Source organism: Protopterus annectens, chromosome 6.part0 (genome assembly GCF_019279795.1).
Source record: "Protopterus annectens isolate FY-2018-M chromosome 6.part0, PAN1.0, whole genome shotgun sequence".
In the NCBI taxonomy this organism is placed as follows: Eukaryota; Metazoa; Chordata; order Ceratodontiformes; family Protopteridae; genus Protopterus; species Protopterus annectens.
In genome coordinates, this window is record NC_056737.1 from 1,204,975,769 (window position 1) to 1,205,003,030 (window position 27,262).

At 42.9% G+C, this 27,262-nt stretch overlaps 1 protein-coding gene across 4 annotated transcripts in view; it reads right to left on the reverse strand.

Moving 5' to 3' along the window:
- COBLL1 (cordon-bleu WH2 repeat protein like 1) overlaps nt 1-27,262 on the reverse strand; it is a 1,696,088-nt gene that overhangs the window by 53,106 nt on the left and 1,615,720 nt on the right. For 3 of the 4 annotated variants that reach the window (XM_044074828.1, XM_044074829.1, XM_044074830.1), the window contains exon 14: nt 14,785-14,982. The exons of the other annotated variant lie outside the window; for it this stretch is intronic. In XM_044074828.1, the coding sequence (XP_043930763.1) occupies nt 14,785-14,982 (198 nt within the window). The remainder of the gene's footprint in view (nt 1-14,784; nt 14,983-27,262) is intronic. 4 annotated transcript variants of the gene reach the window in all.

Genomic DNA, 27,262 nt, shown 5'->3' on the forward strand with positions numbered 1-27,262 from the left:
GTTATCTGTTTTGCCCCATCCATAACAAAATTACATCAGATTACTCAAAAATCTTTCAGCAACATTTAAATATGGCTAAGAATTCTAACTTGCTGCTTAATGCCAAAAAAAAAAAAAAAAAAGAAAAAAAAAGCTTATGCTATTTACTGCAAAACAACACTAACTAGAAGCCTACATTTCATACTGCCTGAAATAATGACAAAATAAAAACGATAAACCAAACTCGACTACTCTGTCATAACAGACTACCTCAAATTTGAGCACCACATATGTTATTCCATCAAGAAAACTCACCAAAAACTGATTTCCCTTTATAGGGCCAAACACTACCTGACAGATCAAGCAAGGATCAACTTAGCAGCAACATACGGCCTTCCTTCTCCATTATACGCTTCACCTATTCTTACAAATATGAACACTACATATAAAACTAAACTAGCCTCCTGCTGCTACAACTACATTTGAACCAACTAACCTTACAAAGCACACCATGCCTTGCATTAACACAATTAAACTGGCTTGAACTCCCAAACCAGTTGACATACAACTTATTGCCCACAACACAGTGTACTCCCCAGACAAATGCCCAGCATTACAAAGTACTCTACTGTACTATACACTTACTAGAGCACTTCACTCTGGCAATAACCATTTACTATGAATTAGTAATACAATAACCATTTACTATGAATTAGTAATGCAATAACCATTTACTATGAATTAGTAATACAATAACCATTTACTATGAATTAGTAATGCAATAACCATTTACTATGAATTAGTAATACAATAAACATTTACTATGAATTAGTAATACAATAAACATTTACTATGAATTAGTAATACAATAAACATTTACTATGAATTAGTAATACAATAAACATTTACTATGAATTAGTAATACAACAAACATTGGTGGAAACTACTTCAATTGTGTCAAAACTCTGAAACAGACGGAAGACTTTAGTCTCAAAACTTTCCTTAAATAGCATCTGTGCCAATGGGGGCTCTGTTCTTTCTGCTCACCTGGCAAGCTTTACAGAGATTACTTTTCTCCAACTATTACAGTTAGTTTGTTTTCCCATTCTTTTTGTACCTTATTCCTCCTCCTCATACAGCACTAATTTCCTAAACTCTTCCTCTTCCTACTCCTCTCACAACCCACCACTACCTACAATTCCACCTCTGTCCTTTTACCCCCCTGCTCATTCCCATAACTTCTCCTTTCATATCTCTGTTATCATCAATTTTTAAGGTACATTACTACTTGTATGCACACCTCTCAACTCTTAGAGCAAGAAATCTTGATAAAGCCATACATAAGGGTGGGGGGTCAAAGATAGGGACAGTCTAAGTACTGCTCTTAGAAACAAAGTTGACAGAACAACAGGTTTTGCATTACCATAAATTTTCTGAAAGATAGAAAGTTTGTATCTCAAATGTCTGTAATTTTTTGACTTCACTCCTCAAACATTTGCCAATGACTTACTAGAAAAACACAATTTTATGAGAAACAGACCAAAAATAAGAGGTAGAAATCTAGACATTCTGTGAAAATCTGTACAGCTGAGAGGTATTACTTATCGGTCTGTAAATTACTAAACTCAAAAACACACCAGTTTGATCTTTTCCCTGCAGCCATCATGCTATGAATACATTAACTATATTCTGTTTTTTATTCAATAATTAACCATTTTGTAATTTCTTTTGTTTTTGTGTTAAATGCTATGTTCATGTGTGATCCAATGAAAATGGGTTTTACCCAGTAGGACTTCTCAGTTAAAGACAGACCAATCAATCAATAAATGCTTTGTACTTATAGTTTCTTGTTAGTTCCGTCACCCTCTGGGTCAGACATGGGATACCAGACCTGACTCAAACTTTCTTCATTATCTCTGCTTTTTGTACTCTCCACATATTACTGTATATACGCAATCACAGATAAAACAACCCCCCCCCAATCCAAAATTTGTTTTCAAACTACATTTTACATTTAATGCAAGACCGAACAGGGAGAAGCAATCTCACATTTTATATAAATTTAATCGCACTATGAAGACGTCCATCCAAGAAACCTCCACCTTAGAGATGGACCTTAACTACCAAACTTACTTTCTCATCCAAAAATAGCCTCTTAGCTGTTGCCTGCTTTCTACTACCCTCATCTCTTATAAAGTTTCGGGACCTACTAAAGAATATTACCAGTCCATCCACTTTCTGCAGAAAATGTATACCCGGCAGTGTGAACCTCGGGGCTAGACTGTAGCTATTGAGATGACACCCCGACCCATGTGCAAAAATGGGAAAAAGGGTTTATGGATGGGTGGGTGGATGAATGGATGGATGGATATGCATCACCGTACTAAGTCCAATCTGCCAAGAGATACTAAAGAATTCCTTACCAGTCTTGGCTTTGTTCAACCTGCGCAGTTTCATGACAAGGAAACACTTACCTACGACTGTATTCAAAAGAACCTCCACACACACGGAAAAAAAACAGTAAGAGAATTTTCCCTCACACTAATGTCCACAAATCCCCAATCTTCTTAAATACCACACTGGGTTCCCCCCCCAAAACAGTCAGTAGACCATGTGGGACAACCTTGATTAACAGAAGAGAATCTGGCTTTAACCATTCCCCATGGCAGGAGGACTTTAATATTACAGAGGCTCCTACATCTGAAACCAAGTCTTTAGATAAGGCTCTACAGAAAAGTGAAATATCATCTCTGATAGCACTGATGTTGGATTTCTGAGACATAGTTATAATGAAGGGATAGCATGTTAGCCGCAGATTAAAGTCAAATTCTATTCACTATATACCCTACCATACAGAAAATTAATCACAACTCTGACATCAAAGTATTTGACTGCTGGTTGAAGCAGTTGCTTTTCTGGAAGCTCATAATATAGGTTTATAGGTTCCTAGGTAGGTACTAAGCTATTGGCCCTAGGGCCTATATAAGCCTAGCCAAAAAGGTATCCTGGCTTTTGCCACCCAAGAAAATTATTTTCCTGTGCCCCTGTTGAGCAGAGCCACAGAAGTAATTCCCGGGATGAATTTCCTATCTCCCATCCAATTATCAAGACTTTTCTTGAAGAGTGCTAATGAGGAGTTTTGTGTGATATAGATAGTTAGTTTGTTCCAGAGTATAGGAAGTCTCTGGGACAAGAATCTATCCCTCCAGCATGTTCTGTTTATTGTGGTGACAAGGTTTAGGTCCCTAGAGTGTGTAGCTCGGAGGGATTGGGATTTCTCTAAGTGGAGCATGTCCAACAGCTCTGGGTTTGACATAGCTTTGTATGTTAGGCAGAGATCGCCTCTGAGTAGGCGATATGCGACAGAGTAAAGCTGGAGTTTTTTTTAGATGGTCTGCGTGGGGCAACTGTTTGAGGCCAGTAATCCTCTTTGTGAGGTATTTCTGCGGCCTTTCCAGTTGTTGTAGATGTTTTGTGAGGTACATACCAAAAAGGGCATTGTACTCTATAATGGGTATAATGAGTGACGAGTAGAGGGGAACAATAACCTCTTTTTCCTGGATGAAAACCCTTTTGTGATGAGGTGTGCCACGTAGAAGGATTTCCTGACTACTGTGGTGATGTGATTATCAAAGGAGAGACTACAGTTCACATGTGTCCCAAGGTCTCATCACACTGTGTTAAATAGACTACTGCCTATGTGGTAGTTCATGGGTACAGAGTTTTTACCAAAAGGGATGACAATGCACTTTTTGGCATTGAGCTTGAGGCCATGGTTTTGACACCAGGCATCTGTCTCAGTGAGGCCCTTTTGTAGGATGTCCACATCGTTAGGAGTTTCGATTATGGCTCCTAGTTTGCAGTCATCTGCGAACTTCGTTAGCCAAAGTCCTTCTGTGTTTGGTATCTACTTCTCTGAAGTACAGGCTAACAGGAGAGGACCCAGGACTGAACCCTGTAGTACTCCACTTGTCACTGGTCTGAAGTCGGATTTGGAGTCTGCTACTTTCACGGTGCGAGTTCTGTCAGTGAACCAGTTGGCAACCCATCTTATGACATAGGGATTTATACCTAGTTTAGTGAGTTTAGCTATAATTCCAGAAATGGAGAAAATGAACTTTAACTGTGCCAAAAATATCTAGCAGGCAGAAAGAATTGGCATAGCCGTTACAACAGATGTAAAAAATAAAAATGATATCAATGAATCTTCAGCAAAGTTAAATTGCCAAGGTAATGTGGTTATGAGCAGAAATCTGCAATCCAGATGAGATATTCAATGACAAAAGATTTAAACCTGCATCTATATGTACGTACATAAAATCATTAGATAATAATTATGCAGCGCTAAACTTGCATATTATACTCATTCGACCCAGGCAATACGTTAAACTAGAGATGCACCTTCATTAAAAAATATATCAAGTTGCTGCAATAAGAACTAAAGTTTTCATATCTATTTAAATCAAAAAAGAATGCAAGAGAGAATACAATAACTTAAGAGAAAACTGAAAGGAACAGAAATAGCATAAATGTAAATGACTTAAACCAAGTCTTTATGATGTATACTTAATTATCAGCATGGTCTCTCCAGTATAATTAATTCTTGGCATGGTCTTGTCCAGTCAGGCTTGCTTCTGTCCAAATTCTTTTAAACACTATATGATGAACCTTAAACATTCGAGCAATTGACAGGTAGCATTTAAAACATGGCAAGCTATGTATTTCTGTGAAGAGGACTGTTGTATGCTTGGATGTTAAAAGTCACAGCTCTGGAATTGTTAGTTTTTACAGTCACTGTTTTGGGTACTTGCATTGCGTGTCTGCCATCTCCTGATAACTGCTGCAATGATGGTGTATGTCAAGTCAGTAAATGGGACCTCAGTGAGGTGACAATTCATGAAGCAGCCATTTTGAATTTCAGAAAGCTGAGTGCTATGGTTGGGTCAGCAAATGGGGGTAAAGTGAGTACACCAGGATTCTGATCTAGATTTATTAATAGTGGTACAGCTTGGAGAACTAACAGACCATGGGGATAGCTGTTGGGAATTCACTTTAGGGAGCATTAATTTCATGCTTCCCATCAGAGACTGAGCACTTACCTACACATTCCTATATATCAGGAACTAAACAAGGGTTGATAAAAGTAGCATTTTACGACAGCTAATGAAAATAAAAAGGGATTAATGGACTGAGGTGATGTGCAGACAAATGATTTGTTTGGGGTGCTCATTTTGTCAACTGAATGGATACTACGGATGCCTGCATCAAGCAAAGACACTCAACAGGCTTTCTGTGAAGGTGTGCAGAAGGCCAAAAACCATACCTCTCAACCATACCGAATTCCTCGGCATTTACTGGTTTTGAGGTCCAAATAATGGGGTCCCATGAATTCCTGAGTAGCCCCCTTTACTCCCGAATTTTTTTTTTTAGTATTTTTTTCTGCTGACATCATCACGTGCAAAGGCGTATGCGATGACGTCGGCATCGTGAGCATCCTGTGGGAATTGGCTGAGGGCTCGAGGGGTGTGACTGATTACAAGCAGTAAAAGTAGCATATGCGTGCATGTCTTGGTAAGGAAAACTTTCAACTTTCCAGTCTGTACTGCTGCATTTATTGGTGTGATGAGATCAGAGAAAAGGACTGTTACTGAATATCCACTTGATGAGAACAGGTCTGTGTCTACATGTCTAGGTAAAACTTTGCATTTAATGCGATGGGAACCGGAACGAAGAGCAGATCCGTTACTGCTGCATATAGTTACTACTGTTGCTGCATTCCTATCCTGTTCTGTCTTTATTACAGGACCGTTACTGTTTTTGCCACGCATTTAAGAACTGCAGTGTGTTAAATTACAGGACTGTTGTTTCTGCCACAGTCGGAGAACTTTGTGTGTTGAAGTGCATTTGTTGCTGCATATAGCCATTACTGTTTCTGTCTGCCAGAGAACTTTGTAAGGGGTGCTATATTTGAATTACCAAGTACGAGACCATTTCTGCTGCATTTATGTATGAGAACCAACAGGTCCGTAGTTAATTAAGTAATGTATAGTTGTTGAACAGGTCCGTGTCTAGGTAAAACTTTGCATTTAATGTGATGAGAACTGGAAGGAAGAGCAGGTCTGTTATTGCTGCATATAGTTACCACTGTTGCTGCATTGCCATCCCATTCTGTCTTTATTACTGGACCATTACTGTTTCTGGCACACATTTGAGAACTGCAGTGTGTTGAATTATAGGGCCATTATTTATGCCAGAGAACGTGTGTGCGAATTCCAGGACCATTGTTTCTGCCAGAGAACGTGTGTATTGTGTGAAAATGCCCCAGTTAGTTATACCTGGTGGCAGTCTAGGGCCATATTTTGGTTGTCTGTTCTTCAGTTTGTGTTGGTATCCCACAATTCCATTGGAGTGGGTGGGGTTACGCAATTATGTATGCATATTTTATGTTAATTAGTGTACAGAATTGTACCTATTTTTCATGGGCCTTTGTCTAGATTTTTTCTGTTTCTAGGTTGAGAGGTATGCCAAAAACTACAAGTTCCGATACTTGGGCATGGGAAAATCATGCCTGTTTAAATAAGATTCTGCAGACTGAAACAGCAAGGCTAATCAAAACTTGATGACCTGTGACATTAGAGAGACAGAACAGGTGATACGGTTTACCAGACTCTTGTATTTCTTTTTTACTACATCACTTTTGAGAAGTGAGATGGAGGAGAACCTCAAATTTGGAGTGCTGAGCAAGTGAAAATGACTGATTTACTATTTATTTATTTTGTTACAAGTCCAGACATAGAATCTGTTGCAGGGGAATACCACTGATATATACAACTTTTAAATGTATGTTCTTGCCTCCTGTTTTTGCTAAGTAATAAGACATATAAACTACTCGCATCTTATACATAGCCAGAATGATATAGAGTAAGTGATCATAACAAACTGTCAAAGGCTGGAGGTGAATAACAGATAAGAAAAGCCCAACTCATTATTTACTTGTGGAGAGTTAATTTTGTGCAGGTGGTATGATAAATAATTCTTTAATTTGCCAGTTCTCATGCTTGGAAACTTAAATACACAAGAGGAAACATAGTAGATGTAGGGATTACTCAAAAACAAAATAAATCTAAAGCGATCAAGTCTCTGTAAATTAAGGATTCTGTATGGTACTGATGAAACGTATCCTTAATGCAAAACAAAGAAAAAAAAAATCTTGCAGCTAAGAAACCTAAATAGAAAAGCAACACAGACATACAGCAAACTTCCTCTAAACAAAACGGACTTAGAACGACATACAGCAAACTTCCTCTAAACAAAACTGATTTTAGAACAACCTGATACAGTCTGTGGCCTTGTTAATTCCATCACTAATCATTTTTATCCTAAAGACCCTTAAACTTCGCCACAGTACCAATGTCAGACCCACCACTCCTCAGTAATTTCCTTAAAATAGGAGTAAAATAAGTTGTGTAAGACAACAAAGTCCAGAGTTAAAACAGTTTTTAGTACACATCATTAGCTAATACGAAGACTATAATGGTCTGCACTCTTGTGGAAGGAGAGGCTGGACTCTGCCCTTCTGAGCTGGGAATTTCTGGTTAAAGGCTTACAGTGCCTGCATATCTGAACTGTTTCTTACTGAAATTGGTACACCTTGTTTGCTGTAGCATAGACTAGATACAGGCCTGCTGAATCTAGCTTTGTTTGTATGCTTGTTATTTTCCTGAAACGCTAATTCCACCTAAAACGTGGCTTTTCAGCGCTTCTGTGGATCCCTAGTGATATCTGCATTGCTTACTGTACTTATTTCCTTGTTTCACTTGAAAGAAAGTTACTGTTTGTCGTTTTTGTATTTTAGTTACCTGTAACACATTGCATTTAAGTTACCTGGCACTTGCTCACTAAAGCAATTATATAAGTCAGCACTAAAAAATTAAAAGCACTACACCCTCACAAACTCCCCTTGTGTACCTTGTTCCCCATTGGCCCTCTTTTCAATTATAAAGGAATTCCCAATACTATTCTAGCATGTCCAAAGGTCAGTTGTCACTCTCCTCTTCGGTCCAGCTGGTGAATCTGGGAATCATGAGGCAATGTTACAACTGCCTCATGTACACAGACAACCCTCTTCTCCTCCCAACAAATACCAACACATGTGAGAGACGCAACCGTATAGCCATACTGGAGGCTAAGCTCTCTCAACTCAGTACTGGCGTAACCAGTCAGGAGGAGAAGGAAACCACACTCACTACAATTCCAGTCTCACATAGACCTACCACGACAGCAAACCAAACACATAAACACACAAAAACATACTCGGAGGCGCTAAATAAAAATCTGCCTAAGCAGCAGAGACCTCCAAAGCAGACACCCAAGCAACCGCTACCCCAAAACAAAACACGTGCAACACATAGCTCACAAAGCCAGTGTGCCGAACAGTCACAGCCCTTAAGGCTAAACAACACACCTGATACACTTGTAATAGGTGACTATCAGGCACACTGACATCCCGCTCACCAGGCTGAACAAGGAGAAGGTCATGGTGAGCTGCCTGTCGGGCGCTAGGATCTGCCACATAACATAAGCACTCAGGTCACTCCAAGGCAAGTACAAATATGACTCAGTCATTGTCCATGCTGGTGTGAATGACCTGAGATGCACCTCCCTGGACTACATGAAAAGAGACATAGAGGAGCTCTCTGAGCATGTAGCCCAGGCCGGTATAACCCTGACCTTGAGTAGCATCTTACCCTCACCAAGAATGATGCCACAATATGAAGACAAGATGATCAATTTCAACAATTGGCTTAAGTATTGGTGTCATTCAAAGGGGATCCAATGCCTGTCAGCCTGGGATGACATGCTCGACAAGCCACGATGCTTCGCTAGGGACGGCTTGCACCTGTCACCCCTGGGCTTTCGGATATTGACAAAGGCTCTTGCTACCCCCATAGCGCCTTTTTTAGGCAAGGCTCAAAAGACAAACCCACCTCCATAGGTATCACAAGGGATAAAGAAACTAAGAGTAATGCTACTCAACGCCAGAAGTCTAAACCTCAAGATGCACGCACTCGAAACTCTCCTTAGCATGGAGAACATCGATATCTGTGCAGTAACAGAAACCTGGTTTAAGGCTCCCGAGAGCACCCCAGCACTACCAGATTATACCTCATACCATGCTTTTCGGCCCCAAAACTTGGACCGAACCACAAAAGGAGGGGGAGTATCAATATTCGCCAAAGATACCCACACCTCCAGGTTGGTGGCACAGCACGAAGCATCAGAGACTATCCATGTGCAACTAACAGTGGGTAAAACTGCCTTCCAGTTTATAGCCTGCTACAGACCACCCTCCCAAACCCAGGAACCCCACTCGGCCTTCCTGAGAACACTGGAAAATATGAAGGTCTCTCCAAACACCATTATATTGGGCGACTTCAGCTACCCAAACATAGACTGGGAGCATTACTCTAGCTCCAACACCCTAGCCCAAAGGTTCCTAGAATTTATAAACTCAAATGCTATGGAACAACTTGTTACCACTCCCACAAGAGGGGAAAACATACTGGACCTGATCATCACCAACATGGGGACTCTATGCTCCAGACCAGAAGTGTATCCCTCACTGGTAAGATCAGACCATAAACTAATCTCACTGGATATTCACATCCTGACTCCACCCCCTGCCCTGAAAACCACAATGAAAAACGTCTCTAAAGCCAATTTCACACTCCTCAAAACTGAGGTGGAATCCTTCAAAGTCACCGGGCCTGTGGAAAATACAGCCCAGACTGCAGAATCCTTTATAAACGCATTCTATGAACACCTTCAGGAATGCATGGATCATGCAATCCCAAATAAAACCAAGACCCAATCCTCCAAAGGCAGACGTCCTTGTCTGGTGGACCCCAGCCATAAACGAACTATACAATAGAAGGAGGAAGCTACTACATGATAGAGCAAAATCCCAAAAAGGGAAGGCATCTCTGATCAGTATTAGCAAAAAACTACGGGCACTCATAAAATCGTCTAAGGCCAGCTTCGAGAGAAAAATTGCACAGGACACTAAGGATAATCACAAGGCTTTCTTTAGTTATGTTAGGAACCTGGGTGGGAATTCCCAGATGTGCTCAGAATTAGCCCAAAATGACAAAAAATACACCAAACCCACAGACATTGCCAACATCCTAGCTGACAGGTTCAGCGCAAACTCCCCCCCCCCCTCCCCACCAAAAGGCAAATATCTATCCCAGCAGAGTGCTGCCCCCCTGACATCTCAGATGCTCAGGTAAGAGCTGACTTCTCCAAAGCAAAAAACACAGCATCAATGGGACCAGACGGTGTCTCGGGCTGCGTCCTACATGAACTCCAAGAAGAGCTAAAGCCAAACCTAAAACTACTGTTCAATCTCAGCCTTACTACAGGATATGTACCCAAAGAGTGGCGTACAGCAACAGTGGTCCCTTCTCCACAAAGGTGGTGCTTCAACGGATCTGGAAACTATCGCCCCATAAGCCTGACTAGCTTGGTCTGCAAAGCTATGGAAAGGATCATCATGGACCTCATAAATAAAGATATTGGGGACCTACAGACACTGGATCCTACCCAGTTCGGCTTTGTTAAGGGCAGATCCTGCCTCTTAAAGCTGGTTGATTTCTTTGAAACAGTCACCAAGACCATTGACGAGGGGAAGACGGTCCACACAGCCTACCTGGACCTCACAAAAGCCTTTGATAAAATACCCAATTCGGGCATTATAGATAAGCTCACCAGCTTAAATATAAACCCCTATGTCACTAGATGGGTTGCAAACTGGCTCAAGGACAGAACCCACATGGATAGAATTGCTGGAGCCATGTCAGACTCCAAACCAGTTACAAGTGGCGTCCCACAAGGTTCAGTCCTGGGACCTCTCTTGTTCGATATATATTTCTCTGAGGTACAGGCCAACACAGAAGGACTGTGGCTAACCAAGTTCGCAGATGACTGCAAACTGGGCGCCATAATAGACTCTTCAGCCGACACAAGCATCCTCCAAAAGGGCCTCATAGGAAACAGACAACTGGTGCCAGAGCCATGGCCTCAAGCTAAATGCCAAAATGTGTATAGTCATCCCCTTTGGCAAAAACAAAGTGCCCACAAATTACCACATAGGTGGTAATCCATTAAGTACAGAAGAAGTAATTGGGGACCTGGGGACCCAAGTTGATAGCAATCTCTCATTTGACAACCACGTGGCCAAAGTGGTTAGAAAAACATTTTATATAGCCCACATAATCATGAAGGGATTCACATCTAGTTCAGGGGAGGTCATTGTGCCTCTTTACTCATCCCTCATCAGGCCCATAATTGAGTACAATGCCCCTTTTGGGATGTACCTTACCAGACACCTGCAGCAACTGGAAAGACCCCAAAAGTACCTCACCAAGAGGATCAAAGGGCTCAAACAGATGCCATATGCTGCCCTGTTAAAGAAACTCCAGCTCTACTCAGTGGCATACCGCCTGCTCAGAGGCAATCTGTGCCTGATGTATAAAGCCATGTCCAACCCGGAATTAATGGATATGCTGCACCTCAGAAAATCCAAATCCCATCGAGCTACGCGCTCAAGAGACTTGAACCTCAGCACTGAAATAAATAGGACAAGCTGGAGGGACAGATTCATAACCCAGAGGCTCCCTTCACTCTGGAATAAAATCCCAGTCCAGGTTAGGCAGAGTTCCTCATTGACTCTCTTCAAGAGGAATCTTGATGAGTGGATGGGAGATCGTAGGTTTACCCCGGGTATCACTTCTGTGTCACTGTTAGACAGAGGCACAGTATACTAACCTCGAAAAAGGGCATAGCAAAATAAATTTAAAATGGGTGGCAAAAGCCAAACACATTCTGGCTAGGCTTATAAATGCCCTAGGGCAGACAGCCTAGTATGAACCTATGAACCTATAATATTCAGAGTGACATGTCATGACTACAGACATGCACACATGCATGCACAGAATACCAGCAAAAAAAAAAAAAAAAAAAAAAAGTACTTGGCACATACATATTTCAGCATGAGCAGTACAACTTTTGTTTTTTTTTTCTCTACAGTTATGAATATTTGCATACCAACAATAATATGTTACGAATGGTAACATCAGCATTGTTTGCAGATGACATTGTGATCTGTAGTGAGGGTAGGGAACAGGTAAAGGAGACCCTGGAGAGGTGGAGATATGCTCTAGAGAAAACAGGAATGAAGGTCAGCAGGACTAAGACAGAGTATATGTGTGTGAATGAGAGGGAGGGTAGAGGAATGGTGAGGATGCAGGGAGTAGAGGTGGTGAAGGTGGATGTGTTTAAGTACTTGGGATCAATAGTTCAGAGTAATGCTGAGTGTGCAAGAGATGTGAAGACTAGAGTACAGGCAGGATGGAGTGGGTGGAGAAGAGTGTCAGGAGTGATCTGTGACACCAGTAAGAGTGAAAGGGAAGGTCTACAAGAGGGTAGTGAGACCAGCTATGTTATATGGGTTGTAGACAGTGGCATTGACAAAAAAGCAGGGGTCAGAGCTTGACGTGGCACAGTTGAAGATGTTAAGATTTGCACTGGGTGTGACGGGGATGGACAGGATTAGGAATAAGTATATTAGAGGGTCAGCCCAGGTTGAAAGGCTTGGAGACAAATTGCCTAAATTAGACTTGGCGAGGCTAACAAGCCCTGCAGAACTGCAGTGGCAAAGACTGCTCTGGATTTAGAGTAGAGATAAGTGGTAGTGCTTGGTGAAAGTGTGCACTGAGCTCCAGGTTGCAGCTTCTAAAATATCTTTGGTTGGTACCCCTCTGAGGAAAGCTGCTGAAGTGGCTGCTGTTCTGGTAGAATGAGGCCTAATGCCCTTGGGCACTGATTTGCCATATTGTGCATAACAGAAGTGGATGCAGTGTCCTATCCATTTCGAGATTGTCTGCTTTGTAATAGGCTTTCCTTGTGATCCTGCAGCATATGCTATAAACAGTTGCTCAGTTTTTCTGAAAGCTTTTGTTTTGTCCAAGTAGAATCATAGCTGTCCGTGTATATCCAAAGCGTGCAGAAGTCTCCCCCCTTTATTCTGGGGATTTGGGTAAAAAGTAGGTAAATGAATGGTTTGGTTTAAGGCCACACTGGAGACCACTTTTGGCATGAATGTTGAATTTGTCCTAAGAGAAACCCTTTCCTGATGAAAAATGAGGAAAGGTTCCACAGACATTAATGCCTGTAACTCGGAGACTCTTCTTGCTGAAGTTATTGCTAGGAGCAGAGCAGTTTTCCATAACAAGAATTTTAGATCAGCTGTGCTGGCTGGTTCAAAAGGAGGCAGTGCAAGTTCTTCTAAAACAAAATTGAGGTCCCAAGTAAGTACTGGTGCTCTCCTTGGGGGTCTTATATTTTTTGCCCCTCTGAGGTACTGTCATAGTAGAGGATGTGAAAAAATAGGAGGTTCCGTATTGTAATGAGCTGAAATGGCAGAGGCATGGATTTTAATAGATGAGAAAGATAAGCCTTTGTCCAGCATCTCAGTTAGGTATTGTAAAATCTGAGGTATATTAGGGACAAGTGGTTCGAGCCCTTGTGCCTGGTTCTAAGCACAGAATCTCTTCCATTTTTCTGCATAGGATTTCCTAGTGCTGGGCCTCCTGGCTTCTAAAATGACATCCATAACAGCTTTAGAGAGAGGTGCAGTCTGAGTGGAATATACTTTTTATGTTTATTGTTTATGTATGTACTTTATATACATGTTGAGGGTATATACATGCTCATAACTGAATAGCATGGTAATGCACTTCGGCATAGCATGACAAGTATTCCTACTAAAGAGGTTAAGACGTTTGTAAGCGGTATTTTTTATATTGTTTTTACTGACCTTGTCGAGGAGTTTGTACAGGTTAATGAGTTCATCAACCTGGTATTTTACAACATGAATATGTGGCAATATGTTTTCACTTTCACCCGTTCCGATGGGTCAACGGGTGGTGAACTGCATTAACCTTTTACCGTTTTTTATATTTGAAAACCTATCTAACTGCTCTCGCTGGTGATATGAGCTTTTGTGTGTGTGTATACATGTTATGGTTAATTTATTGACCGGGAAAAATTGTAATGTTGTTAGTATGGCTAACATATCAGCTGATTGTTGATCATGTGAACCTTACCTTACTATTTAAATAAGTAAGGGATCTGTTTGAATCTGAAGAAGTTGCCGTATTTACGACAACGAAAAGTGCTTCATTTCATAATTAAACAGAGATTACCTTTACAACATAACTATGGACTCGTGACATGTAATACCATAAAGGCAGCAATCAGATGCGTGATTGTCACAACCAAAAAGTCATAATGTTAGTGCCATTCAGTCACAGTTCTTACATTCTTGAGTGCCATGTTGATTGCGTATTGTGAAACCATTTCATTTTGTAAAAATTTTATATGGCAGTTTTGTAGTCTGGACCACAGCTTTTCAGTTATACCTAATAAACGCTTTTACCTGTTTTGTGCACCCCAAAAAAACGATAGAATCTGTGCACTGTACCAACTTGCAATCTAAAATTTTAAAATACAAACTGTCGCCACCTCCTGCCTCGTACTCAATACAAATGGTCACCACCACCTTCCACGTACGGTACTTACTCAATACAACTGTCGCCACCACCTTCTTCATACGGTACTTAATACAATTGTCGCCACCACCTTCCTCGTACGGTACTTACTCAATACAAATTGTCGCCACCACCTTCCTCGTACGGTACTTACTCAATACAATTGTCGCCACCTACTGCCTCGTACTGTACTTACTCTTTTCAGTCTGGCAGCCGCTTTGCCAGAGCGAATGGCATCACACAACTGCTGACGAATCTGCTCTGGGTCAGTAATTTGTGGTTTTGGAAAACTGCTACTTCTGCTTAGAGGAGGGAGACGAGATGAAGGAATTTGGTGAGGAGGTTGTATGCCAACTGCCTGTTTGCCATTTTCACTTATTTCATACTTTTGTGTCTAGAGAACAAAGCAACATTCAAAGCACACCAAATGAGAAGACATAATCCAAAGCCTTTCCATTTTTAGTCAGGCAGCTTATGTTTGTAACATAACCATTAACTGCTTCACCTGATGTCACTTTTCAGATCCAACGGAATATTAAGAAAACATAAATGGAAATGCCAGTACATTTAAACTTAATTGTCCTTTAATGTCCCACTTGAAAAAGGGTACAGCCAAGTACGGAAACTCAGACAGCAAAGAAATAAATATATAAAATAATTCACTTACTAGCCGAGGGACATTAAATAAAGGTACATTTCATTAGTATAATTTACCTGCATATGTGTACTCATTTTAAAACAGGTATGAAATTCTACCTTTCAAAGACTGCACTGTATTATGGATACAAATACAACTAATGTTACAGATCAGGCATATTGAACCAAAAGTGACTACAGGTTAAAAGCACAAGCAAGTTTTACACATGGATGCTTACAACAAAAAGAGCAGTTTATACACAAACCAAGATTCAGCATTGCCCGTTTCATGCACATTATTGCATAGCAGCAGTTTATATGGAAAACATGCAACATATACAAATAAAATGTACTGAACATTAAAAAAAAGCACAGAAAGCCTGAATAAGCAAAAAGAAGGGAGTTAACACCACAGAAAGATTACGCTTTCTAGATACACCAGAAAATGTTGACTTCCTAGTGAAACGTCATTTTGTTTTTGAGATCGGTGAGAGCATGCGATACGTTTTGCATCACTAACCTGCTAATTTCCTCTTTGAACATTCTGAAGTCATTCTTACTGTCCCTTATTGCCAGTTTATGGTAATTCAATTGTACAGCATGCAAGGCCGGTGGACACTGGGCATTGCATCATGTAAAGGCATGATCGTTCTGGAGAAATGCCTGCATTATGCTCCTCCTCCCAGGTGTCCAACAACACTCTACATCATCTGTGTGCCTGCTGTCCACCCCACAGCTTTTGTTCCCAGTAGCTGTGGGATAGCTCCCCTGCTGGTAATGCTGTACTACTGCAGTATGACCTCCACACTCCAGATGCAGACAGCAGCTTGATGGGTTTGTCCTCTATCAGTAAAAATTAGAAAAAGCCAGCCAAGATAGATTTTCCACTGTGTGATTTCTTAAACCTCTTGAATTACAGATAACATAGATATATGCAAAGGACATCAGGTGTTTCAGCCATATGGCAGTTCTGAATGCCCACAATTTTTTTCTTTTAAGTCTGTTATAGACAAATCCAGCCCAATAAAGCCAAACCCCACTAGCTGTGGGCATGCATGTTTCAGCCATCTTATGCCCTCGTCAGCACAGCGTAAGTGGACTGTTTGGCTAATCTTTGGAAACACAGGATTGTCATAACCAGCTGATGTCCACAACCATTAGGGATTCTGCAAAATATCCCAACTAACAAACTACAATGAGTAACAAGGTCACACAGAAGAACCAATCAGTAAATCTAAAAGAAAAAGCAGCTAAGCAATATTTTCCTCTGTGTGATTCCTTAAAATCTCTTGTGTTACAGATAAAATGGAATATATGCAAATAACCCCTTAAGGACATCAGGTGTTTCACCTACATGGCAGTTCTAAATGCCCATGACTTTTTCTTTTAAGTCCGTTATAGACAAATTCGGGCAGGTTCTACAGATTGGTATACCTAGCTTGGGTGGGTTTTTCTTTCAGTTTTTACTGAGTATCTTTTCGGTGTGATCTTGTTACTCATTGTTTTAGCTAGTTGGGATATTTTGCAGAATTCCTAATGGTTATAGATATCACCTGGGTATGACAACCCTGTGAATCATTAGCCAAACAGTCCACTTACACTGTGCTGATGAGGCCATAAGAAGGCTGAAACATGCATGTCCACAGCTAGTGGGATTTGTCTTTATTGGTCTGAATTTAACCATAATAGACTTAAAAGAAAAAAGTCATGGGCATTCAGAACTGTCATATAGCTGAAACACCTGATGTTGTTAAGGAGTCTTTTGCATATATCCCATGTTACCTCTAATACAAGAGGTTTTAAGAAATCACACTGTGGAAAATCTTGTGTGGCTGGGTTTTTCTTTTAGTTTTTACTGACTGTTTCTTCTGTTTGACCTTGTTTGGGTTTGTCCTCTGTTTCACCCAGCTTACACTCTAATCTCTGACTCACCAAGACTGTGGACAGACACCATGCCTTTTCATCAATGGGGAAACTGACAGAGTTCCGAAGTTATACACCTGGCTCACAACATTAAAAACATAAAAATGTAAAGTGAAACATTAGCCTATCAATTTCAATATTCACAAATTCATGCATGTTTTGAATGATAAAGGTGTCTCTTATCTTACCCTCTACTGTCAATGCCAATTCTAAATGTAGTTCCTTTGCATACATTTTCCATGAATGAATGAGATGATCTGTGCATGCAAGCACCTTGTTTACTTTTACTTCTTATCCACTGTTTGTTTTGACAATTTCTTTTTACAGATGGCCAGTTATCAAAAGGGTAAAGATACTGAGCTATTAACGAGTTTCATAGAGTCTTGGGTTCTATTCCTTTAAAACCCACTACTAAAATATGCAATGTTGACTATGTCAGAAATGTTTTTTCTTGTGTCAGTTATGCAATAAGCTCTTGCTTAGCAGGCTTACTCAGTCATAGTCTACAAATTAACTGAAAAAATCACTTTCAGAGCCACAGCATGTTATGCTGCAGACCTCATTTGATCTTCCTTAAATTATTTTATTTTCTCTGTGTGAGAATAATGTACAGAATAAAAATGTGACGGTTTGTTCAATGAAAGTGATAACATGTGAGGTTATACCTTAGCTGACTGTGACCCACTCACTGTGTTAGAAACTTTCCTAGAATTTTCATTGTCACCATCAGTTCTTATGACTATTCTGGGCGTGTTCATAATCTGTTAGAGGTAAAGCTCAAACTTTGATAGAGAAGGACATTCCTATAAGCAAAAGTAACAGCCAAAGAAAAGCTGAACCCAAACCAAATATTTTGTACAGCTAAAACTAGTGAGAGCAGAACAGGAAATGTGGGTTCCTGCACAACATAACAATGTACAGGTAAACATGGTTACAGAGAGGTTTTAAATAATTTTTATGCAAGCCCACCTTGCTCCTGCTGAGGTTGAGACCCCTAGTAAAAGCACAAACACTGCTCTACCCCTCTTCTACATCTCCTGTATACCCAAGTTATAAACCTTAAAGATGAAAAGAAGTTATGTACTCACCATAACGTTCCATCTGAGTAGTTAAACTTCATTTGTCATCAACTTGTGGGTATCGGATCCGGACCAGATCTGAGACGGCAGCTTCACCAGCATCTGATACAAGCTCCAGGCTCCTCCCCTTACCTATAATACCCCACCACCTCCTTCCCTCAATCAAGTTTGCTATACTCCTCACATGAAAACATAAAGAGAAGGTCAGGGGAAGGAGGGAGGGATGGTTGATGACAAATGAAGTCTAACTACTCAGATGGAACATTACGGTGAGTACATAACTTCTTTATCTGAAGTAGTTGACTTCATTTGATCAACCTGTGGGACAGAGTTCCCCAGCTACCAAAACCTTGGGTGGCCCTCATGGAAGGATATTTCGGACCACCGCAGAGCCAAAGGATGCTCTCCCCCTGGAAACCATGTCCAATTTATAATGAGAAATGAATGAGGACCAAGTAGCCGCCAAACAAATATCGTCCAAGACACACTAGACCAAAAGGCAGCCGACGTAGCCATGGACCTGGTAGAATGGGCATTTATCCTACCAGGAAGGGACATACCTTTGTCTTTGTAAACTTGAAGGATGCAAAGGGAAATCCGTCTGGCAATAGTTACCTTAGAAACCGGTTTGCTCAGAAAGGGTGCAGCAAAGGACACAAACAACTGGTCAGACTTGTGATAGGCTGTAGTCCTGTGCAAGCAGAAACATAGCTGTCTATGCACGTCTAACAAATGCAATCTACATTTACCCCTGTTCTGAAAATTTGGAAAGAAAACAGGTAAACTGACTGATATTTGTTTCAGAGGCCACTTTAGGCAGAAAAGTGGGATTAGTACGAAGTGAAACCCTGTCTTTGTGGAAAATCATATACGGAGGTTTGACAGATAATGCCTGGCATTCTGACACTCTCCTAGCCGAGGTAATAGCCACTAGAAAAGCTGTCTTCCAGGAAAAAACTTTCAAGTCCACAGAAGCAACAGGCTCAAAGGGTGGAGCAACCAAAGCTTGTAAAACTAGGGTAAGGTCCCAAGGAGGGGCAGGATCTTTAACTGGGGGTCTTAAAAGAAAGGTACCTTTAATAAAGGTTTTGCAAAGTCTGGAGGTAGCTAAAGAAGCCATGTTTTCACCTCCATGGAAATTGGAAATGGCAGCCAGTTGGACTTTTACTGTAGATGAGCTGGCACCCTGCTGGAAAATGTATGCCAAGAACTCAAGGACCACTGGAACAATCCATACTGTCACATGTAGGGTTATGGATAGTCTACACCAACCTCTCTGATGTTTGACATCTGTTGGCCTTGTAAGGTGGACATTGTGACATATACTAGGTCCTCAATATAATAAATTAGCAAAACGCGCACCACAATAGATCCTGTTATTACACAATCACAGCAACCCCCACACAGGATACTGATGACACATACATGCACACACTTGCCAGTACTGAAATTCAAACCCTTATCTAGCCGGTGGATGGCCACACTCTGTGCATTGTGTGTTTGGGGGCAGCCCATCTTTCTTAGGACTGCCCTATTTGTGCGGGGTTCAACCCCAGAGCCCTAAAGGATCATAGGGCAAAATTGATCCTCAAGAGACTTCTCCCTGCTACGGATGTGGCTGCCTCTACTTCTGTTGCAGTCACGGCCGTGACCGTCCCTTCTACTTCCATCACTGTCTCTTCCTCTCCCTCCCGGGACAGAACTCAACCTCCTGGACAGAGACCTGTGGATAGGGAGTCAAAAAAGAGGAGAGCAATGAAAGAGAGAGAAAGAGACAAAGGGAGTAAGAGATCTCCAAGACTGGTCGGATCCAGTGGGTCCACCACCTAAACAGCCATTTTTTTCCAGGCCACCTTGTCCTCCGCTCCAATTGCTGAGATTTTCACCAGAGCCAGAGGAACGTAGAACTCTTTCTAAGAGCCTCAGCACTTTGACTCTCCCGGTTGGCATCAGTGGCATCGTCACAGTCCACCAGAAGTTTATCTGAAGCGGATATGGACAAAATGATATGAAGGTTTATTCGCACCCAGATTCAGATGAGGATCTTGCCAGCTCCCTCTCCCTCTGGAGGGGGGGAGCTCACTTCCCTTTTTTGCCCCAATATCTCCTTCTCCGGACCAACCCCCGGTATCAGAGTTCTTGGATCCAAAAGGTCCCGGAGTCAGGGGGTCGGTGCCGTGTACCTCGATGCCAGCCATTATGTTGAGCGTGTCGGATCCGACTGGTTTGGACCCGAGCAGCTCTCTTAGCATGGGCATCAGATCCGAGGGATTGGGTCTTTCTCTGTTTCTGACACTGATGGGTCAAGGCCTACTCCTGGGTATTTCGGCTTGGCTACAATCCCCATGCCAGATCCGGGGACAGCTGTTTCCTTGTCAGTTTCTTTGGAGGTTTGCTCTCCCTTGGCTTTCGACATGGTGCAAAGGGTTCTCAACAGGGGATCGAGGCCCCTGACCATCTCATCAGATTCCACCCCAACTCCCTTACCTCTGGGTGCATCTTCAGCCATTTTGCCCATGCAGGGACAGCCCATGCTCAATGTGCCCCAGACTGTTTTCCTAGAGGAACCACAGGTAGTTTGAGAGCCCTCTCTGGAGAGTCCCACCGAAGAGATTCCTCGCAAGCGAGCGTGCAAAAGGAGGCACCTGGATTCCTCTCCAGAGTCCCTCACTGAGGATACTGATTTGGAGGAAGGGGAAAGTTCCCCCAGATCACCACCTGATGATGTCTCCTTTGGAGATGTCCTGGAAATTCTGTGCCAGCTGGGGGGGAGGGGGGTTGGTCCTCCCCCAAGCCTACCACGGACAAGTCTGTGTTCCTGGAGGCCTTGTACAAAGGCTTGTCTACATCCTGGTTGTCCCCCCCAGTGGATCCCTTGGTGAACCTTATTACCACCTGAGCATGGAAGGAGCCGGACACCGTGGAGCCAATCCCCAGGTGCCCCAATAAAATTCTGAGCCTTCCAGTAGACAAGACCTAGTTGGAACATAGGGTCCCCAGTGGATGCCATGGTGGTAGTGGCCGCCACTAAGAAAGAACTAGCCCAGGAAAGTTCTATGGTCCATCTCCCATGACCGAGAGTCCAGGATGATGGATCGTCTGGGAAAGCGGACATATGCTTCAGCACCTTTTCTATAAGGGCACTGAATTGTTTGGCCCACATAACTAGACTACAGTGAGACCTGGTCAAGGCATTCACTGAGTCACCCCCAGAGTCCAAGCCACCGGAGGATAAACGCACATTCTCCACACGAATGGCCACTCTCAAAGTGGTTAGTAATATGTCCATGTGCCTCCTCTTACATGCTAATGAAGGAGTAGCAAGGGCGGCTGGGTCCTGCATTACCATGAGGCGACACGCCTGGCTTAAGCTTTGCCTATTCATGGAACCTTTTAAGGCTTCTTTTGTGAATGCCCTTTACGATGGTTCTTCCTTGTTTGGAAAGATGGTGCATGAGACGTTGGTCCAGAGTGAGAAGGACAGGGGAAGATGTTGTGTGCCATCAGGACCTGCTTCTCTAACCCCCCAAAGATCCTTTTCCAGAAATCAATGGGGGCAAAAGAAGATGTGGTTCCAGAAGTCTCAGTATTCCAGGGACACTCAGGACTCACCTTCCCCTAGAGTCAGAGGGGGTCAGAACAGATGCCGGCCCAGGGGCGGGGGGGTCTGAGAAATTTTGGGACTCGAGAACCATTCTCAGACAGGCCCGTGCAGCAGCCCTAAGGGGTTGCCCAGCTGCTCTGCTCTGGAGGCAGTCGGGGGTCGCCTTTCTATGCACTTGACTGCATAGGAGTCCATATCATCAGACCATTGGGTGCTTTAAATAATATCCAGAGGTTATACCATCCCCTTTCTGGCTCCTCTCATTACCCCAAAACACCTCCCGGATGTTTCACCCTTACAAAGGGAGGCAGCAGCACTCGAAATAAAAAAGCTGTTAAGGAAATGAGTCATCCAGCCCATCCCCCTAGATCGGGCATCTATTCCAGGTTCTTTTTGGTGCCAAAAAATACTTGGGGACCTAAGGCCTGTCCTGGACCTTTCTACTGTAAACCTGTCAGTTGCCAAAGAGAAGTTTTGGATGGTCACTCTACAATCCATCTTGCCTTACCTGCAGGAGAATGACTGGATGTGCTCCATAGATCTCCAGGACACGTATTACCACATCAAAATGCACAGACGCTCCAGGAGATTCCTCCACTTTTGGTTAGGGGCCAGTCAAGGTCAAGTCAGAGCGCTACCCTTCGGTATTGCCACAGCCCCCAGGGTGTTCACAAAGGTCATGGCAGTAGTAGCGGCTCACCTAAGGCTTCAGGGGATACAGGTTTACCCATCCCTGGATGATCGGCTCCTTGCCGCTCCCACCAGGCATCTACTTTGTCAGGCCAGAGACTATTTCCTTTGTCAGACCTGCTAAGCAGTTACAGTCAACATATCCAAGCCTTCTCTAGACCCTGTTCAGGTCATAGACTATGTAGGAGCGAGAATCGATATGTTACAAACCAAGGTCTTTCTAACTCCAGAGAGTGTCTGAAACTTACGACTTCATGTGTCCGTGATCCTTCAGTCTCATCTTCCTCCAGCCGAGGCAATTTTAAGAGCCCTAGGTTCCATGGCAGCCACCATTACTCTTCTTCCCTGTGCTTGTCTTCATATTCGGGTTCTGCAATGGGCACTACCAGTCCAATGGTCTTTATTGAATCTGCCGTTGACACATCCTGTTCATATAAGCAACACATGCAGGAAGTCCCTCCTCTGGTGGATATGCTCTCCGGAGCTAGTAGATGGAATAACATTTATTGCAGCCCCTCCCCAAGCCACGGTGACCATGGATGCCTCCCAACTAGGGTGCGGGGCATTCCTCGGGCAGGACAGTCCAAGGCATGTGGTCCCTGAATGAGACCAAATTGCATATCAGTGTTCTAGAGATGAGGGCGGTCTTATTAGTGTTGCAGGCCCTTCATGCCTTTCTTCCTCTGGGAACTATTGCAATTCAGATAGACAATATGTCAGTAGTCTGGTATATCAACAAGCAGGGAGGAACCAGATCTTACCCCCTTTGTCACAAGGCCATGAGAGTGTGGGGCTGGGCAACCTCCACCAGCCGTTTTCTAGTAGCAGTGCACATTCCGGGTAGATCCAACATACTGGTGGACAAACTGAGCAAGACTAATCTAATGCCTTATGAGTTGTCTCTGAATCCTTTTGTAGTGGTGCAGATCTTCCATGAGTGGGGTTGACCTTGCTGCAATCTCTTTGTATCTCCTTTGAACGCGAAGTGCAGCGAGTTCTTTGCTCTGATCCCCCCACAGGGGGAATCCCCCAGGGATGCTCTGGTCCATGCTTGACCTCTCGGTCTTGTTTATGCTTATCCCCCTTTACCTCTCATGACAAAATTTCTCCAGAAGGCTCACCGGTTGGGGAGCAGAGTCAACCTCATTTCCCCATTCTGGCCTCACCAAATCTGGTTTCCTTGTCTTTGGTCTCATCTGATAGTTGCTCCTTGGATCTTGGATCCGATACTGGATCTCATTTCGCACCCTTCAAGGGTCCCTCATCCAGACCTGGGCAGTCTGAAGCTACTGCTTGGCTGCTCCAGTTCCCTTGATTGCTGGGACTCCTGGTCTGTCTTCCCCGGTCAAGGCTATTCTGGTGGCAGCTCATAAATTGTCTACCAGAAAGATGTACCATAGCAAATGGAAGCGTAATTTCTTTCTGGACTTCTGAGGGATTTGGACCCTTTCACAGGATACAACCCCGACACTCACACACAACTCACTCGCAAGGAGGGGGAAGGGAGATGAGGCCTACTCTACCTACAACACAGAAAAACTTTTTTTAAACGGAAAATGTGACACTAAATGAAGGGGAGGGAAGGCAAAGGAAAGAAGAAACCTACCTACACTTACAGCAACTCTAACACCCACAAAAAAGCAGAAAAAGTGCATACCACGCCTGGAGCTCTAAGACCACGCTGCTTGGAAAAGCCATAGCAAATGAGCTCTGAGAGAAGGAAGGAGATGGAGGGGTATTATGGGTAAGGGGATGTGCTTGAAGCTTGGATCAGATGCTGGTGAAGCTGCCGTCTCGGATCCAGTCCGGATCAGACACCCACAGGTTGATCATCAAATGAAGTCAACTACTTCAGATCACGAATTTTGGACAGTTAAGCTAAACAGAACTAATCCTAAACCCTGCTCTCTCAGTCATATGCTATTACCATGATCCTCCTGTATAATACTACCATCTATATCTCAAACATTTTACAAAGCTATGCAACAATAAAATCCCCCTTCCTAATATTTTATAAGTTACTTCATTACGCATCGTCATCTCCTTGAAAACCTTTGTTTATTGAAATGTGAGAACACAACTTCTTTATAACGTTTTCCGTTCTGCAGTATCAATCCATTTATTTCCTACAATATTTTACAGCTGGAACAACTGTACAGACATACTATTTTTGGTGTAAATACTGAACTGTATATACTGATCTTGTAATTATGTTAGTTTTTACATGAGAAATTTAACTGTTGCATTTCTGAGAGCTGTCTGAAATTCACTTGTTAATATGAATGCACTGTAATGCAGCTTTTCTCCCTAGGGTCTCTGCTGAAATCGGGATCTGCCCAGCCAGACATTCCAGGCCAATAAATAAAATAAATAAATAAAACTCAGTGTGTTAAGAGGTACACAAAAGAACAAAAGCAGCTAATCTAACATTATATCTGCAGTATGTTAAAAGAGGCCACTATACTTTGAACGAGGTACAGTCTGCCGTCAGGCGGGTCTTCGGTCAGCCGAATTCCAAAGTCTAGGTCCGGCGTCGGTTGTCGTCGCTTCTTCCCTGACGTCAGTGCGGCAGGGGTATAAAAGAACCAGACAACGCCATCTTCTGCAGTTTTTCTTGCCCCAGATGTCAGGTGCTCCCAGAAGGAAGGCAAAACATAAACTTATGTAATAATACAATGTAATATAATCAAAAAACAGTAGTTTGCAAGCAAATACACTATAAAAGAATACCCCAATCAGGTTGTATGAGGAGGTGTTTGTCATAAGGCCTGTCCCAAGAGGGGATGGAGGGAGGGAAACCTGGACTGCAGCTGTATTAGCACTCGAACATCTACATTTATGGTAGGTACAAAACTGTACTATGTTCATCGTGCATACAGCTGCAGTCATAACAGATGGGTAGAATCCCAAAGCTAAAAAGGGGTGGCAGGCACTAAGTGGAACTAGGAGGAGCAAGGATGCCCTGCAAGACTGCTGTGGCAAAGCCCGCTCTAGATTTAGAGTAAAGTGGAAGGTGATAGTGCTTGGAGAAAGTGTGCACAGAACTCCACGTGGCTGCTTCCAAAATGTCTTTGGAGGAACCCCCTGAGGAAAGCTGCAGAGGTAGCTGTGGCCCTTGTGGAGTGAGATCTGATGCTTGTAGGCACAGTTTTTCCATGAAATGAGTAACAAAAGCGTATGCAGTGGGCTATCCATTTTGAGATTGTCTGTTTGGAGATAGCCTTTCCTTGAGCACCTGTAGCATAGAACACAAAGGGTTGCTCGGATTTTCTGAATGGCTTTGTCCTGTCCAAATAATAATGAAGTTGTCTGTGAATGTCCAAGGAATCTAGTAGTCTTTCCCCTTTGTTTTGTGGGTTAGGATAAAAGGTAGGTAAGTGGATAGTCTGATTCAAGGCTACACTGGATACTACCTTTGGCATAAAGGAAGGGTTGTTCCATAAAGAAACTCTGTCCTGATGGAAAATGATGAAAGGTTGCACAGCCATGAGGGCCTGTAGTTCCAAAACCCTGCGTGCTGAGGTGATAGCCAGAAGGAAGGCTGTTTTCCATGACAAATATTGCAGTTCTGTTGAAGCAGCTGGCTCAAATGGAGGCAGGGTCAGTTTTTCTAAAATGAAGTTGAGGTCCCAAGCAGGTACTGGTGGTTTCCTTGGGGGTTTTATATTCTTAGCCCCTCTGAGGAACTGTCTTAAGAGAGGATGAGAGAATAAAGGAGGATCAGTGTTGTATTGTGCAGAAATGGCTGAAGCATGGATCTTGATGGAGGAGAAGGAAAGTCCACTGTTTAACATCTCAGCTAGGTACTGTAATATTTGAGGTAAATTTAGTTCCCAAGGATTCTGGCCCTTTTTCTGATTCCAGGCACAAAACCATTTCCATTTGGCGGAGTAGGCTTTTCTAGTAGAAGGTCTTCTGGCCTCCAAGATGACATCCTGCACCTCCTTGGAGAGGAGGGTCTGTTGGGAAATCAAGGAATCCTCCATGCGGCTAGATTGAGGGTTTTCAGCTGACTGTGAAGAGTTTTGAAGTTGTGCTGGGACAACAGAAGATGCACTAGAGGCAGGATCCATGGTGGGGAATGTGTCAGGCTCTTCAGGAGTGGATACCAGTGTTGTCTTGGCCAGTCTGGAGCAATGAGAATCATGTTTGGCCTCTGCTCTGGCTTTTAATAGAACTTTGGGCAGCAGAGGAAGAGGTGGAAAGGCATAGACTGTCAATGTTGTCCAATTGAAAGAAAGTGCGTCCACTTTCCAGGCCTGTGGATGATAGGTCCTTGAGCAAAATTTTTTCAGTTGGTAATTTCTGTGGGTAGCAAAGAGATCTATGTCTGGCTGTCCCCATGCCTGAATTATCTTTGCAAAAACTTGAGGATGCAACTTCCATTCGTGTGGATCTGTCATATTTCTGCTTAGGCTGTCTGCTAGTGTGTTTTCCTTGCCTGGCAGGAATTGTGCTTGAAGTTGGATTTGCAATTCCAGAGCCGTGTTCCAAAGGGACATGGCTAGTCTGCACAGGGGGTATGAATGAGTTCCCCCCTGTTTGTTTATGTACCACATCACTGTGGTGTTGTCTGTCCTTATCAATAGCTGGCCTGGATGCAGTAGGTCTTTGAAGGCCATAATAGCATTTTGCACTGCTAGCATTTCCTTTTGATTGATGTGTAGGTGCTTCTTTTTGGGACCATTTGCCCTGAATGCACTGATCTGTCATGTGCGCCCCCCCCAGGCGTAGTCCGAGGA